At 39.9% G+C, this 17601-nt stretch overlaps 1 protein-coding gene across 1 annotated transcript; it reads right to left on the reverse strand.

Moving 5' to 3' along the window:
• Positions 1–4185: 4185 nt before the first annotated feature.
• samd1b (sterile alpha motif domain containing 1b) lies at positions 4186–16554 on the reverse strand. The gene is made up of 7 exons (XM_085356213.1): positions 15335–16554; positions 14027–14270; positions 12684–12811; positions 8475–8523; positions 8281–8392; positions 4624–4738; positions 4186–4498 (listed from the first exon to the last, which is right to left on the reverse strand). Exons 1-7 carry the CDS (start codon positions 16508–16510, stop codon positions 4355–4357), a joined length of 1968 nt encoding a protein of 655 aa, XP_085212339.1. The 5' UTR covers positions 16511–16554; the 3' UTR covers positions 4186–4354.
• Positions 16555–17601: the final 1047 nt, after the last annotated feature.

Genomic DNA, 17601 nt, shown 5'->3' on the forward strand with positions numbered 1-17601 from the left:
TTGGAGAGTGTCCCAGAACAGATACAGTGTGATATTTCCTCCTCCTCCTGCTACTAACCAACAAATGCAAGAAGAGCTGAGCGAGCCTCAAACGCTGTGAAATATTTATGGGTCGCAATAAGTTCTGCTTTCAAAAGAACTGACATATCGTCCTTTTTATCTCCTGGACGAGTCCTCTCTTTTCTAAAACCATTGTCCTTCGATTCCTTGTCACCGTGACCGAAGTGAACTGCTGTTGTGCTCCGGCTGCTCTCGGCCGTTGGTGTATTTATGTTTAGTACACACATACATAGACACACCCTCTCAAGGACACTCACAAAAACACCACCACAGCTTGCAAACAACTGAGCATTCACTCACTGTGGATTCTTTTTATTTTTTATGTTTTATTACTAAATTGTTTAAACAAATGAAAGGAAACAAGCTACAAGGGCTTAAACATACTGTACATTCCCCCTGTGACAATCAGGACTCGAGCTGTTCCCTCCAACAGATTTAACGAACAAGAAGGAAATGATGTTAACAACACATCGAACACTTTCTTCTTTCTAATGGTAATAATCTTTCAAACACAGTTATTGGAAAGACAGTGAGAGGTAGAGGAGGTTTAAATGCACAAAGAAACATTGAATCTGATTTACGCATCAGTGTACGTTGAAATGTATTGGATATGCTGAAAAAAAAAAAAAAAAGACAAAGAAACAAAATTACAGTTTTTTGTATCATAAACATGGAATGCATGCTGTTACAATACAGATGGAAATAAATTATGTGACAACTGGACACATTTGGTCGCCTTTTGTCGTTATCAGTCAATAAAAGCCATTAAAAAATGCTGGTGGCATGAGATCACTTGATTGATCGACTCAACTTTACCCACAACATCTCTCAGTAAATAATGTAATCTTAGTAATTAACAATCAGCCAAATGGGTTTTAATATATATGTGTGTGTGTGTGTGTTAGTTCAGAGGTGATTTATCGGCTGATTTCAGTTCAATTAGCCAAACTTTACTCTGCAGCTGGTTTCACAGAGATATTTAGATGCTTCATAGGTGTTTTCTACATTAAATAGGCCACAGAAGCAGTATTTTCTTCTTTAATGTTGACTATCAGTAATATCTATAGGAACAAAAGAAGTAAGCATGTCTATAAGACTTGAGCCTTTGTTATGTAAGTAAAGCGCTTTTAGTGTTTCTTGCTCAAATTTGGGATTTTTTATCATATGTTTTTTTACATCGTCCATCAAAATGCACTGTCCCTGTTAAAAGTAACAGTCAGGTGTTTTCATAGACCCAGGAAGGCAAAAGATTGAACCAGCTGCCTGTCCCTTCAAGCTTTTCCTAGTTATGTATGACAAAATTAAAATCTATTTACTAAATATTAAAAAGTAACTTCCAAGTGTAACTAGCTAACAGAAGCAACTAACAAAGTTAATATTACCTTAAGTATGTGTCTGGAACTGACATATAATACACAAATAAATAACCTACATTAAATAAAGACATATTTAGGACCAATAAAATGTGTGTGTGTGTGTGTGTGTGTGTGTGTGTGTGTGTGTAAGGCATGCTACCTTTTGCTGCTACATCCTGTTTTACTTTTATCTTACATTGGTGTTGATTGAACAGCACTAAAGTGTTTTCAAGACATCGAGCGAAATCATTCTCAACGATTAAGCTAGTACGCTAAAAATACCATACAAAAGACTTGATGATCTGACATATGCTGTCATATTAAAGAGGAAGTTCATACAGAAATCGAATTGAAATATTTTTTTCTCTGGTGTCTAAAGCCATAAATATTTGGATGAATATTGGGAACAGTTAGAGAGCTGCACACCACCACAGAAGATTTTAAATCAAGCATTGAAGATGTGACTCAAGTGCAGACTTCCATTTGAGGGGTTTTAACAAAAGTATTGTATTAACTGTTTCGCACACATTGTTATACAAAGCCCCTGATTTTAGAGGCTCAAAAGTAACTGAATAAGAAAAATTTAAAAATAAGGATTAATTAAACTACTTTTGCTGGAAACCTTGAAGTCTAGAACCATTGGACATTACCAAATGCCTACTGCAGGCTAAAAAGTATGATTGTGATCAGATGAGGTCTGTTCCCTTATTATTCCATGATAAATACAGCTGATAAAAGCCCCTGAAAGGATTGCATTTAATTCTCAATGAGGTCCAAAGCGGTGTTGATGCAAGTGAAGGAAGCTATCATTAGCCCGAAAAAGCAAAATAAATCGAAGAGTGTTTTAATATTTGGATGAAAACTGACATCATCAAATGCTGCATTTACTTTACTGTTGCTCCTTCAGTTGCTCTTTGTGGGTCTTTCTGCCACCATTTTTATATTTAATAACTAAAAACATGTCAGGTGACTGTCTTAGCCATTGAGGAATCTCACATTTCTTTACCTTGAGAAACTCTTGGGCAGCTTTTGCCCTGCACTTTGACTCACTATCCACTATCCATCAAATTGAATGGTTCTTGGATCAGTTTCGAACTTTTGGCTGAACCTGAACCTCAATGCCTCGCACACTTTAGAACTAATTCTGCCACTTCTATCAGCAATCACAATATTAATAAACACTAGAGGTCCAGTTGTGTTGGCAGCCACACATGTCCGTACCATTACATGCCTTCACCATGTTTGACGGATGATATGGTATGGTATGTTTCTGTCTCCATCATTCTGGTTTTTCTTTGCAATATTTCTTCAGAACTGTGCAGGCTCCTTTAGATACTTTCTGTCTTTTACAAGATACTTTTACTCTGTCATGAAATAACGAAGATAACAGCATCACCATAGAGGTGCCTGTCAGTCAGTTGTCCAATTACTTTTTAGCCTCTGGAAACTGAGGACTATGTACAAAAATAGCTGTTATTCCAATTTGTTTGTTAAAGCTGAAGGCCTGCACTTCAATCATGTCTTGATTTCTTGATCTAAAATCAGTGAGGAGGCGTCCAGAGTCCAAATTTCATTCATTTGGAATAATTCAGCAGTGACTCAGTGAAAATAACAAAAAAAAAAATCCAATCACTTTGCTTTTGGGTGAGCAGTTTCTGTTAGGAACAAGTTTCTTTCTACTGAGCTACATCCATCAATCTTTTCAATGTGACTACAAAAAGAGCAACTATTATCCCCCTCAGCTGAGCTGCAATATCTCTTTTAGTAATAAAGTACTAAATAGTTCCCTTTAATTGGATTTGAGGATGAACTGTCTTCAAGAAATCACAACATCTTAACTCTGGTCCAAGATGTCATGATAACTAAAGATACACTTAAACACTTTTAAATACACTTAAAAATTACACTCTTTGTGTAAATCATCACTGATGAGCGGATCACTCCCAGTAGATCGATCCATTTAGTTTGTTTAGGAAAAAAGCTCTCAGCTTACTCATAATTTCTATAAAACTGGACCTACATAAGACAGTTAAACAGTTCTGTGTGACATGTGATTTTAGGTGTCTATTAAAGAAGTAAAGTCTGATGTAAAGCAAATATCAAAGTGTATCTCTGTAAAACCAGCATATAAGGTGGTGATGCATAGCCCTAAGCAGATTTAAAAAATACTTTTTCCATATGAGATATTAAGTTACACAAAACCAACCAGCTGATAAGCTGACATGGTCCAAAAGCCTCTCAAACATCTTAGTCAGTTTATTGCTTTGACCAGCAACCATTTCCAAAATTTCCATAACCCTGCACAGGTTTTGTTTTAAACATAGAGAACAATATAAAGGTTCATCATGCCAGCCATCATCGGCCTACTTCAGCTTTGGGAATGTCTCAAATCCGGTCAACCTCTAAATTCTTTGCTGTCCTTTTCAACATGTTCTGTCTATTTGTAGAAGGAAAGGTACACACCAACAAGAACATTCTCAGATCATAGCCCAAAAATGCAAATGACCCCTTCCCCAAGTCCCAGAAAAAAAACATACCGCTTTCAAAATGTGCATAAAAAGCAGCATGAAGTGACAGCTTAAACCAAAACATTTTGCACAGTTTAATCAGTACAATTGCAAAGTGCTTAATTGTTGTTTGTCTTAAAGGAGAAATTGCATGGTTGTTTGAAAATCTCTGCTCTACTTTCTCCCTCCGACACTTGTGCTCTGATAGAAAATCCTTGTTGTCTAGAAAATCCAGTCTCATTTCTGATGTCAAGAGGCAGGAGGATAAGAAACAACAGTGTGTGTGTACCTGTGTTTTTGTGTTTGCATGTGTTGTGTGACATGAGATGAAAAGTGAAGTGTATTGTACTGTATATCATGCATGCATTTTTATACTACGTTAGCTATATGTAGATACAAACACAACAGTCTGCTTGTATTTGATTCATGCTGTTAGCAGTCGTCATCCTCAAAGTGTGTTTTCTGCAGAACCTTTACATGACGTTCATAGATCTTGAGGGCGGGGCCAAGTCTGATTGACAGGCCAGTCAAAACATCATTACGCTGCATGAGGAGAAGTGACTTTCCATCGATTTCCTAATGAAGAGAGCAAAACAGCGCATGCAGGTGCATGTTGATTACAAGTGTTTAAAGTGAAGCGCAAGCCATTGAGCTTCTGTATGGTGCACTCTAGTGGCAACTAAGGAAGATCACAGCCTTACCTGGGTCCTGAACGCAGCAGCCTGCTCAGGGAAACCCGCTGCTGTGAAATAACTGACAACATCTGACACTGTCCAGTTTACTGGGCTCCCATTGACGCCCTCAGACTTCATGAGCCTGCAAAAATAACACAGTTGGTCAAACAGAAAACATGCAGGACGCGACGTTGAAACAGTCAATTTTAACAGTTATAGTGCTGCCAGATTTATTTTTCCTCTCTTTTGTAAATTCTATAGTGCATAGCATGACTGCAGAAAAACTATCAATGCTTTTTCATTTCATAAAACTGGTAGAGAGCTGGGGCCAGAGATCTGGATCACTTTGTCTAACCTCGCAGAAGTCATTCACCTCTAGTATGCTATGCATTGACTTCCTGTGTTTCAGTGATTACTTTTGTGTCACAGTTGGTATAATCATATGTCTCACTTTATTTTAAGTGTATAATGTAATCAGGGAAGTGCTTATATTGCACTACACAATATCCTGTGATTAAGTGCTTGGTGGTGATTAGTTGGATATTAAGGTTGAAATTAAACTCACACAACTGTTAAAATATTATAACTTTTTTGTGTCCTGTCTGCAGATTGAAGCTAAGATCTCACAGGTTAAGTACAATTGTTTAGTTTTAATTTATGGGTGGTCACATCCATATTGGCTGAAAAGAGTCCATCAAATATGGGCAAATATCAAATATGACACTAAACAAATGTAGGATGTTCTTCACATGAAAAATAATGTGAAAATGAAAGTACACCATCCTTGAGTTTCAGGGTTTTTATATATTATAATAAATGTCACCTTGTAGAACCACCTCTGCCACATCACTGTCAAACAATTTTAGCCAGCTCTTCTTTACAACGTTGCTTCAGTTCAATGAGGGGAGTTGTTTATGCACAGCTCTCTTAAGGTCCCACCACAACATTTCAATCAGGTTGAGGTCTAAACTTTCAGTGGGCAATTGGAGCACCTTCCTTTTCTGTTTTTAGCCATTTTTTGTAGATTTGCTGCTGTTCTCATTGATCATTGTCCTGTTGCAAGATCCAATTTGGGACAAGCTTTGTCTGTCAAACAGAAAGTCTCCTTTTAGGAGAGCATCCTAACGTACGGGATAACATCATGGTATGCAGGGTGCTCAGCTGCGGACAGGAAAGTACTGCAGAGGGTCATCAACACAGCCCAGAAGATCACTGGCTGCTCTCTGCCCAGCCTGGAGGTCACAGCAAACTCTCGGTACCTCAGCAGAGCTGGCAATATCATCAAGGACCACTCTCACCCCAGCAATCAACTGTTTGAACTATTACCGTCAGGCCGACGGTACAGGTCACATAAAACCAGGACAAACAGATTCAGGGATAGCTTCTTTCCCAGAGCTATCACTGTAGTAAATAAGCACAAAAACAATTGAACCTATTCCATACCGTCACTGTCATTATATTATGCTGCTATTCATACTGTCATTATATTAATGCTGCTATCCTGTATATATTGTACATACTATTGTTTGAGTACTTACGATTGTTTTTTTTGTACTTTTTATATTTTACATTTATATTTATTATTGAAACTTGCACCAAGGGAGTGGCACTCCAATTTTGTTGTACTCTGTACAATGACAATAAAGGCTATTCTATTCTATTCTATTCTATTCTATTCTATTCTATTCTCATGTTTCACTCAAGAATACTTTGGTATACAGAGGAGTTCGTGCTCAACTCAATGACTGACAGATATCCAGGTCCTGTGGCTGCAAACCAAGCCCAATTCATCACCCCTCGACCACCGTACTGACAGCTGGTCTGAGGTGTGTGTTCATACGCTGTTTGGTTTTTTCTAAATGTGACACTGAACATTACGGCAAAACATCTCCAGTTTAGATTCGTCATTTTTCCAGATGCAACTTTGCAAACCTAAGCTGCGCTGCCATGTCCTCTTTTAGCAAGAAGAGGCTTTCTCCTGACAACCCTTCCAAACAATCCACGCATGTCAGTCTTGTTCTAATTGACTTGTAATGAATTTAACATTAAACATGCTGACTGAGGCCTGTAAAATGTGAGACGGAGTTCTTGGGTTTTTTGCAATTTCTCTAAGCATTGAAGGGTCTAAGCATGGAAGGAATTTACTGGTACATCTACACAGACAGACAAATAGATATTTTATGATCCTGCAAAGGAAACTGCTGTGTTACAGCAGCAAGAAAAAGAAAAAAAACATAGTATATTATACAATAAAAACAACATTTTCAAAGGAAAAGTACCAGAGGCCCATAGTGAAGTGCAAAAAAAGCAAAAAAAAAAAAATCCTAAAAATATAAAACTAAGATTGTACTAAAGTTGACTGCAAATAGCATTAATAAATAATATGTACACAACAAGAAAAAGCAGAAACAAGCTGGGAAGATGGACGGCTGTCTTGAATGTTTTCCACTTGTGAATAATCCTTCTCAGTGCAGAATGATGGACTTTAAAATGTTTGGAAATGGTCTTATAACCCTTTCTGTATTGATGGGCAGGAGCAATTGCTTCACCAAGATCATTGCTGCTGTGTTTCTTCTTTTGCACTGCACAGCAAACTGCTAAAAATCTGCTTTTATAGAGGAAGTCACGCCTTCTGATGATTAGTTAATCGAGTGCATTTGGCTGCCTCTTACCCTGTTAATTCCTATCAAGGTTTACTTAGTTTTCTACACACTGCTTCTGTATTTAGTTATAAATTGTATAAATAACAACACAGTATAATATGTCATGTTTTGTAGCTCATCTGACGTTCTAATTTTAGAACCTGCTAAAGACCAGGTGTCTTTTTAAAGTATCCTGATATTTTAAACCTTGCAATAGAATCAGGGCATACTTTCTTCATCACATGACCTTATCTGAAAAAAAAAAAAGCCTTCAAAACAAACAAGAAGTAAATCATCCGGCAGAATTGGCTCAGCAGAGCATCACCAAGAAAACAATATGTGTTAATGTCTATCTAAAATTGATCAAAATATGAAATAAACTCAATTTTATTTATTTAATTTTAATCAGTCAAATGTTACAATGCAAACTGGTCTGTGCAGGACTGCAGTGAGAAATCTGTTGCAGAGTTATTAAAGTTTTGTAATTCATCTTTTTTATTTTATCTAAACAGTTTTTAGTTTTAGGAATAGTTTTCTTGTTTGAGTTTGATTGTTTTTTATTGTTTTGAAGAAAATGACAGCATACAGAGAAGGACAACACATCACTCCAAAGTATTTCAAGAAACTGCAAGACAAGACAGAGCCTGTAAAGAGAATAATGGGAGGTGTAAATGTGAGTGTGTGGGTTTTAGTTTCAGTCTGTTTTCTTTCTTATTTTTTACTTGGCAGGACAGTGAGGAGAGTGGGCAGGAAAACTCAGAAAAGAGAGAAAATGTTTGCATTGAAAGACAGTTTGATGAACATTTGAATTCTGAATTCTTTGTTTTGCTAGCATAAAAGCAATTTTTTTTAAAAGGGAGCAAATGCCCAAAAAGCAAAGCAGAAATAAAATCTGTATCAGCACCAAATTGATATTTTTAACATATATATTGCTATGTATCGTCAGAATTTCACACAAAGAAGCTGTTGACTTTTGTTCATAGTTTTCTAACGCTTGTGTGCATGCATGCATCAGCATCTGCAACATCTCTACTGTACTCACACTCCACTGCTAATGGTTATCCCTCGTTCTTCAGATCGGCTGGAGTCTCTCGGGGAGGCTGTGGGTGTTAGCAGGCAGGACGACACACCGACCTCTGTCTTGCACTCCAAATCTACGAAGGAGGCAAGTATGATTCCTTGTCGTGAAACCCGAACATGCACTCAGTTTGAGATTATCAATGAAACGAAACTCACTGTTAAAGTCTGAGGAGCTGTGGTTTATTTCATCATGCTGTGTCTGATTCTGTGCATGGACAGGAAAGAAAGACAGGGGTTAAATTAAATGCAAAGAGGGAGTGTCAGAGCAATACAGAGAGAGTCATATGACCTCCGCCTAAAATGAAGGACAAGAGGAGCTAGCAGCATGAAGATGCATCATGACAAAACCACAGTGGGACATTGAGACCATCTGCTGTGGGAGTAAAAGTGATGATGTGCAAAGGTATGAAGTGGACTGGGGGGGTGGGGGGGGGGGGGGTTTGACAAAGCTGATGAGTCACCCTGGTGGAGAACTGAAGTCTGCCTTAGACACCTTTTGTAATAGGATTTTTCTGCCTGACTTTTGAAAGCATAGAAAAGCCTCCTAGAGATAAATGGATGCTTCCACATACTGAATCTCTCATTACTTTAACCAACAAAACTCTGTAATTGCATTTGAAATCACTCCTCTGTTGACATTGTCATTACACAATACATATACACAATACATAAGAAGTGCTTGGATAATAAGTGCTATGTTGAGCATTGCATGGTATATGTTCAAAAAAAGGTATATGCACACATTATGCAAACCACATTTGTGCTGCCATGCTGGAATTGATTAAAAAAAATTTGTTCAGGAATGCAAGTGAATAGCTGTATTTTGGCATCTTTAATTAAAAAAATTATAATTTAATTTAGTGTTTTTTCTGCTTTTTGTAAAACAGTCAATTTTAAAATTTGTGGATAACAACAATAATTAAAAATTCAGTTAAAGAGCATGCACGCAGTGGTGATTAACCAGTTATAGAAACATAAAAAAACATTTTGATAGTTACAAATACCTTTAATAAACCTTACACTGGGTGGTGGTCTAACACATTTTGAAGCAGTGTATATCAACATTCATATACCATATATACCACTGATACCTAATAAAGTCCTTGTCGGGTACTAATTATTTATTTTAATCATTTTCATATAAAATGCCCAGCATGCACACGGCTTCAGTGTTTGGGTATGCTGTTGGAGAGATGTTAAGAGTGTGTGATAAACTGCTGTTTACTCTGATTACATTTTCTAGATCAGTGTGGATCATAGTTAACAAATAATTACGAAACAAGAGTAATCTGTCTGCTACATTTTCTTATAATTTATTTGAACCTCTTGAAAAATGTAAAGTGTTGCTAGAGGCTTCTTTTCTGGCATTCAGAACTCTTACCAGGAATACTCATTTAAAAGCACTATTTTAGTTAAAAAAACGTGATAAAGGTATAACTCCCTCACCCAATCAGAACAACAGAACTAATGAAAGGGTCAGAGAGATGTCAGTCTAGCTCACTCTGCACTTACACCCTTTTTAATATTTTGTTCCTCCTTAATAACCCGTTAATCAGCATCAGGCTCTTAATCACATATTGGGCATATCCTGTAGTACAGTGTAAGACATTTCCTGATTGTATAATTATCTAAAGTGTGACAAAGCTTGGCCATTCAACATTAATCATAACGTAATATTTGCTTTTCCAATGAAAGGGAGAACTCGCACTTTTGAGATTTTACTGTTGCAGAGAGCAAAACACTGACTTCTGTGTCAAAAATTGACACAGCCTTCATTTCAAGGATAATCACTCCCATTCAGAGCTGGTTCTCTGATTGTAACCCAGTGACCAAACAGCCTCTTTAGTTAAAGAGGCCACAGTTTGCAACCATAAAGTGACTCATCAGATCAGGAACCCAACTAGAAGCAGGTTTGTTGCTTTTTCAACACTAAGAGCAACAATTTGTCCTCTAGGTTCAGTTAACACAGACTATAATGCGCTGACATGTTTGATGGAGAACAGTAATGGAAAACAAGATGATTCTTGGAATATGCCATTGTGTACCTGAGATTTATTTTTAAAACAACTCATCAGATTTGGCTCAGTGGAATTTTGTTTTTGGAAATCCAGCATGTGTCGCTGACACAAGTATTAAAGGTAGGGCTGTGCGATATGACCAAAATCTCATATCCCGATATAAGAATTCTATCGTCCGATAACGATATAAATCACAAAAATGTAACATTTTCTGTAAATTCTGTGAATCTCGGGCAGCTTGACTTGCGGGAAGTGTTTCCAGCTGCGCGTCGTGTAGCTGGAGTCGAGTGTTTTAACCGATGCATGAAACTATACATTTTTAAACATAAGTTGTAACGGCCGCCGTTTTCTTTGTGAGTATTTATTACACGGCGTGCTGCGGGGAAAGCCTGTTCTAACGTTTGAGTCTAAGGTTGATTTTTTTTAGCACCTGGGGGCTCTTTTTTACTTCTCATCCGTAAATAATCTGCTCTTTCACGTGATTCAGTTTATTTTGAAAAGTCTCAACAGGATCTTGAGCTTTATTGTGAAAGGTTTATGTGGAACATAAACAAGCGGACACGCGATGCTGTTACCGTCGTTGTTGCTAACCACAATGCATAAAAACAGGTAAACAGTTTATTTTGCGACACCACGAAACAAAGGATAGCGTAAAATGAAACATAGACATTTTTATATCGTCATCCGATATATATCGTTATATCGAACAGCCCTAATTAAAGGTAACAAAACTTTCTTGGAATGATCTACAAGAATGTTGGAAGTGGTGCAGGACTGCCCAAGGAGGTTATCTTAAAATCAGGTTTAATTTTTTACATTTTTATATACTTTTATATACAAGTTTTGTAACTTCACAATCATGAGTTGTAGTTACATTGTGACAGTTAGACCAATAATACCTAGAAAACCATTTAAATAATAACTTCTACATGCAGTGCAGAAAAAATATAATGTGAAATCTTTAATATTTTTAATTATTATTTTTTATAGTTATTAGTGTCCTTGAATTAAATAAGCAGATGGATGGATGGATGGATGGATATTTATTTGAGAAAGTTCTTTGATGAGTTAAGATAAATTAAATGAAAACAATTAGTGCATATTATTGAGTTTTCTTAAAGTTTGCTCTCAGATTTGTTGCTTGAACTGATCTAACTGTGTGCTAAACTTGGTTTAATAGGTTAAACTGGGGAAAAGCATGAGATGGATTTTCTGTAATTGGTTGCAGGATTTTGAGTTTTGGGGTTTAAATGTTTGTTTCCATTCTCGTACTCTAAGATTTTGATTATTTGTTAAGCTGACTTTGGGATTTCCTGTTTTGATTTATTTATTATTAAAAGTATATTGTGAGTGTTTTTTATTTCAAGGTTTCTACTGATATTTGTAGTAGGAGTAGTAGTAGTTTTCCTTACTCTGATAAAAAATAATTGGCTTGTATATTTAAACAGACTAATAACATACAGAAATTTCCTTAACAACCTAAGATCAGCCACGTAAGTACAGAACTCTGATTCCGCCTTCAGATGATTCCTCCTTCCTTCTTATGAGATGCTAAAAAAACGCTTTTAAGGGAATTGAGAAAAAATCAAATATACGAAAGATGTCGATGAATTAAGGTATTCAAATTGAGTGAAGTCATTGTCATGTTGAAAATACCCCCCAGTTTTGGATGATTTGAGCTTTGTGATATGGCACGTAATCCTCAGAAGGTGGGTATGCCCTTATCATAAAGGGATAGCATTTTCTATGGTTATGTAGGAAAGTTGCAGCAGATCAGCAGTTTCTGAAATACTCAGACCTGTCTGGTACCAACAACCAGGTTCAAAGTCACTTAAATCAACTTTCTTCCTCATTCTGAAGCTCAGCTTGAACTTCAGCTGGTTGTCTTGATTATGTCCACAGGCCGATATGCACTGAGCTGCTGCCATGTGATTGGCTGATTAGATATTTATGTTAGTTGGCAGTTAGACACTTCTAAAATAATAATCGGAAAAATGAGTTCCTGACTAGGAAAACTGAAAAGTCTGAGAAAGTTTTGGCAGATACAAACACTGAGTTGTTGACATCATATAGGCAGCATCATGGAGGATAAAAGTTGATGTCAATTCATGGTTAAAATAGTCCAAATTCACATTTTTTGTTTTTTTGCAAACATTTAGCTTGTAATTTAGGATTTTCACTAATGACCACTCCTCTAGGAAAAGAGCATTACTACACAAAGAATACTTTCACATTTAATGCTCCAGTATATTTGACTTATAATACTTGTGTACTATCAGTCAAACCATTTTGAATGATTGAAAAAACAGAACAAAACAAAAACAAAGTGGACGACACATGTACTTACGCTCACTTGCACCTCCATTGGTATCTGATCAGGGGAACCAGCTCTCTCTTCCATGACTGGACCATTACTCTGTGACTGCGAGGCTCCCTGAACTGGTGTGTCGGGGATGAAATCAAGCACCGGCAAACCTGAAAAAAAAAGTCAAAGCAAGGTAAAAAGACTGAAGAAAGGAAATTCTATATCTGAAAATAGTTTAATGGTAGCATAGGAGCAACTATTTATGTAATTTACTGTGTACAGTACTGTTAAAAAGTCTTGAGCTACTCCTCATTTCTATATTTTTTACTTCCAAGGAGCCAGACTTCCTTCTGATTTATTAAAGTGCTCTTGAGTCCAGGAAGGTATTTTGAAGGTTCTTTTGGACATTGGTTGCTTTTTCATTCATTTTCTGTCCAGTCCTGGTAACTGGCTATTCACAGCGGACTAGTGTTTTGTTTTTTACGTTCCCTAACACTGACCTAAGTGTAAAAAAAAAGTATAAATTGTATGTGTAGGCACTTTATTACCAGCACCCAGTTGCAAAAATGCATAATGCGTTCCCAATCCTTTAGCTGAATTCACAAAATATGTCAAAGATAACACAATTTCTTTGTGTTATTAAAGAAAATGTGTATGGAGTGACCCAGTGAAACCTCATAAGAAATGGTCTCAGTGGAAGGGTGGTTATCAAGAAGCTATTCTTAAGAAAGAAAAACAGGGAAAGGGCTGATGCATGGCAAATTACATAAGAACTGAACTGAAAATTAGTAGCAACAGGTTCAAATACAGACATCAACATTACTGAGGCACTGTGAGATCATCTTGCCAGAGACCTGAGCAAAAGGGAGCCAACATCCAAAGAAGAGCTTTGAAATGTCCTTCAGGAAGCCTGGAGAACAATTCCTGAAGACTACTTAAAAAAATAACAGGAATGCTTACCTAAGCAAGTGCAGTCTGTGCTGCAGAACAAAGGTGGTCAAGCCAAATATTTACTTTGAAACGCCTCAGAATTGTACAAACTCTATTTCTATATATGTCTGCAAAGTTCAATAAGTTGCTGCCCACATTCCCATTTTCATAGCAAAACATAAAGAAAGAAAAAATTATTCAAGTATTAAATAATTACTAGTATTAGTTATTAGTATTAGTCTGTTTGAAATTGTTGTTGAAGAAAAATTAAAAACTTAAAAAAGTCCAATTTAAAGTTGGAAATCAGTTTGAAAAGAAAAAAACAAATAACCACTTGAAGGTTTTAAGAAGCAGCAGCCGTGGTCAGTAAAGAGCTATTTAATATAACCGTGAGAATATTACTAGTTCTTTAATGAGGCTGCCTCTGAGTACACACAGCCATTCAGTGCACACACCTTTGCCTCCCTCCTGCTGCTCCTGCTGGGGGCTCTCCTGCTTTGATGCTGTCTGGATCTCAGCATCTTCTCTGATTTTCTCAATGAGCACTGGTTCGGTTGTCATGGCTACCGGGGATAGTCCTCCCTCCTCCTCAGAACTCCGAGTATCCTCCTCCTCCTCTTCTTCCTCGTTGTCTTCCCGTTCCTCTTCTTCACTGGCTGTTTCCATCGGCTCATTCTCCTGGAGAGAGGGTGACGGCGGCTGCAAGCACACATAAAGTTGTATCAGAAGAAACGCAATTAAAAAAAAAGGGGTGGGGGTGCACTGCTTTTCGAGATGAGTTTAAAGCTAAGTTAATCGCTCCCTAAGTTTTGAGGGGTTTAAGAGCATATCAGGTCTGCTGAGCTTCTCCGGGGCAGACAGTGCTGCTCATAAACACCCCCCACTTGGAGAAAGACATCAGAAATAACGATAGCCGCCTACTATAGCTAAGTTTGCACGCACACACAGGGTGGAGAGGGAGAGCGCGAGGGAGGAGAGTGCGCTGTCAGAAATGACACAAAGGACTTAATGAAGCAAGAAACGGGAGGGGTAGTGGGACATAAACGGGAAGGCTATAATAAAAACGTTAGAATGGCGCTTTTATTATATGAGTAAACACGATGTCCGGCTGATGGGGCTGAGTCCTCCGTCGGCCTGCGCGACAGAGCAGCGCTCACAGGAGCGCGGCAGCGGCACGTCTCAAGTTTAGACAGACACCGCCTACTGCGCGGCAGGCCCAGACACTCTGCGCTCCGGTGTGCACGGCTAAAGTTTATAGGAACGAAATCAGATGTTATTGACCCGAAAACAGCGAAGTGGAAACGAAATCTGTAGGTGCTCGTGCTCGCGCCGCGCACAGACGCTCTTTGGTGCGCGCTCTCGCCCTGGGAGCCGGGGAAAGCCGCTCCGGAGCTGTCTGCTCCTCTCTGTAACCCGCACCTTTTGTGCAGGAATCCGAGCTATACATACACACACAGACAGAGACACGCATTTGGCGAGGCTACAGAGGACAAACGCAACACGGGCACGGTCGCATCCCACTGACAAGCATTCGAGACAATAACGCATTTCCTCAAATGCCCTCAAACACTTTTTGAAACATTGAGGTTTGACGAGAAGAAGAAAAAACGAAGCACACGCCGGGCGACGGAAGCGCGTCCTAATGCTGTGCGTGCGGTTTCAACCCGCGATCATTAATTTATCGGCAATCCATCGAGCCAAAGCTGCTCGCTGAGCCCCGCACAGTCCAGACGTGTCGAAAATATTAAGTTAGCGTTGCCCACCTTTTTCACAGCGTGTTTGTCCTGCAGTGCGCTCTTTGCAAGTCTGTCAGCGGACGCATTCTTCGGCATCGGTTCCTCTACCACCACCCCCCTCAGAGGGAGAGTAATGTTCCCGCAGCGGGTCCTGCGCAGCCTGCCCCTCGCCACCTCTCTCTCCATGACCACTTTGACTTTGCCTCGGGTCAGCTTTTCCTCCGACAGCCGTTCCTGGCTGCTCAGATAGCCCAGGATCTCCTTCAGCCCAAGCGGCTTCATGTGGCCTCTGGTCACAGTGGCTGAGCCCCCTCGGAGGCTCTTCTCGGACAGGCTGCGAACAGAAGCGACTAATCTGTCGCCCAGGTCCGAGTTAGCGTGGTTCCCCGTTGTTTTGGTGCTCCCTCCTCCGACTCGAAGTTTGGGCTTGAGGGGAACAGACTGCTTCTGCTTTTGATTCTGATGAACACTGCTGACACTCCCAGGGCAAGTTTTGCTCTGCGTGTCAGCCCGGGACACAGCACACTCCTTTTCTGCGCTAACTGCACCGGCTTTGCTCTGAGCCGTCCTGCCGCCGTCAGCCCCGCTGTGTGCGCCTGTCCTGTGGCCGAAACCGGGCGACGGGCAGTCCCCCGCCGCCTGCTGTCCTAATCCCTTGTCTCTCGGTGCACTCGCTTTCTCCTCTTTACAGCCGCTCCCGACAGCACAGCCCGTTGTTGCGCCACAACTGAGGCACCCGTTTCCGCTACTCGGGCTGGAGGCAGGCTTGAGCTTTTTGCCGGTGGTGCTGCCTGATGTTTGAGTGTGTGGATCTGGGCTGGGCTCCGAGTCCTCCTCTGCCTCCTCCTGGTCCGTGAAGCTGTGCGCACTGTCGCCGTTGTTGTTCAGATGATCGTGTTTGGTCCGCTCCCTCGCTGCCTCCGCGCTGCTGCTGCTGCCAGCGGCCGTAAACTCACTCTTCTTTCTGCTTTTCCTCTGCACCTTCGCCGCGTTTCGGTACGATATGGACCCCTTGTAGCTAACTTTGAGCACCGTCTGCTCTTGAATCAGTTTTTCCAGTTCTGTCCTGGTTCGGTCCGGGTCTGACCCGTGTCGTCTCCGGACCATTCGACAGATCCTCTCCAGATCCGGACGGGCTTTTCTCGAGCGGAGAGAGTCGATTGTTTCCAGGATCCACTCTCGGTACTTGTTTGGCTCGGACATCTTCTCCTGCTGGTGCGGATGGGGTTTGGCCCGAGTGCGTCTCTTTTTCCTTCTCTGTTGTTTCACAAGTGACGCTGTGTCAAAGCTGGGAAGCCAAAGTGCGATCCCCGGCTGGAGAATGAGGACGGAAGCCTGGCTGGTACGCTTGCGTTCGTTTGCCACATTGTGCGCTTAAGGTGGACCGAAGATGGCGCCTATGGTCTCTGCCGCCAGAGACGCAAATTGCATTTAAGGTGGAATTGACTCGCATTCGCGTGGCTCAGAGCCACGTTCTTTGTTCGCAGTCTTATTCTGATCAGCCTGCGGTTTACAGCAGCACAGTGGATTTCAGCACAAAGAAACACGCACGCAGCCTCCGTCGAGGACACCCCGGGTATTTGCGTGTTATATTTTTGAGCGTTATGGCGAATGAGTGAGCCGCGCGGTCAACAGATGGGTGGATGACGGCTTCACCCCGCATCAGGCGGGAGTGATGGATGTCACCTCAAGACTACGCCAACCTCCCACCGAGAACACTTTAAATACCTCAGCATCCGCTCACTTTTCGGCAAACGTGGAACTTTCACGTTTCAGCTCCACACCCAAATGAGGACGCGGGAGTTCAGGAGAATTTTACAAGTAAAACTTTATTGGAATGATACTCATGTTGCAAAATATTACACTTCGTATTTTTATGTCACCGTTTCCGTGACTTTAGACGCTTCTCTTTGCAGTGTGTGTATGTGTGTGTGTATAGTATGTCTGTGGCGGGGGTTAATATGGTTTATATTGGGGTCTCATTTCCCTAAAAAGTGCGACAGTATGTACCAGCATTGTGCCTGCATGGAGAGGAAGTTGTATCACTGCAAAAACATCGAGGAGACACATAATAATATTGTATTATAACTTCAAACATTTTGTCCATGATGATATATTCAACATTAAACCTGACATGGAGGAAATACAGCGAATGTGAAACCTCAACAAGTGATGTAAACAGTTTATTAATAATAATAATAATAATGGTTTTTAAATTAACCAGTAAGCCAGCTGATGACTACAACTAGGCTTACAGCTTGCAGCTCTTTCCACCATTTATCTGCCACTATGAT

The sequence above is a fragment of the Diplotaxodon limnothrissa genome, linkage group LG6 (assembly GCF_057381915.1).
Source record: "Diplotaxodon limnothrissa isolate DT_005_m linkage group LG6, D_limnothrissa_male_GT1.1, whole genome shotgun sequence".
In the NCBI taxonomy this organism is placed as follows: domain Eukaryota; kingdom Metazoa; phylum Chordata; class Actinopteri; order Cichliformes; family Cichlidae; genus Diplotaxodon; species Diplotaxodon limnothrissa.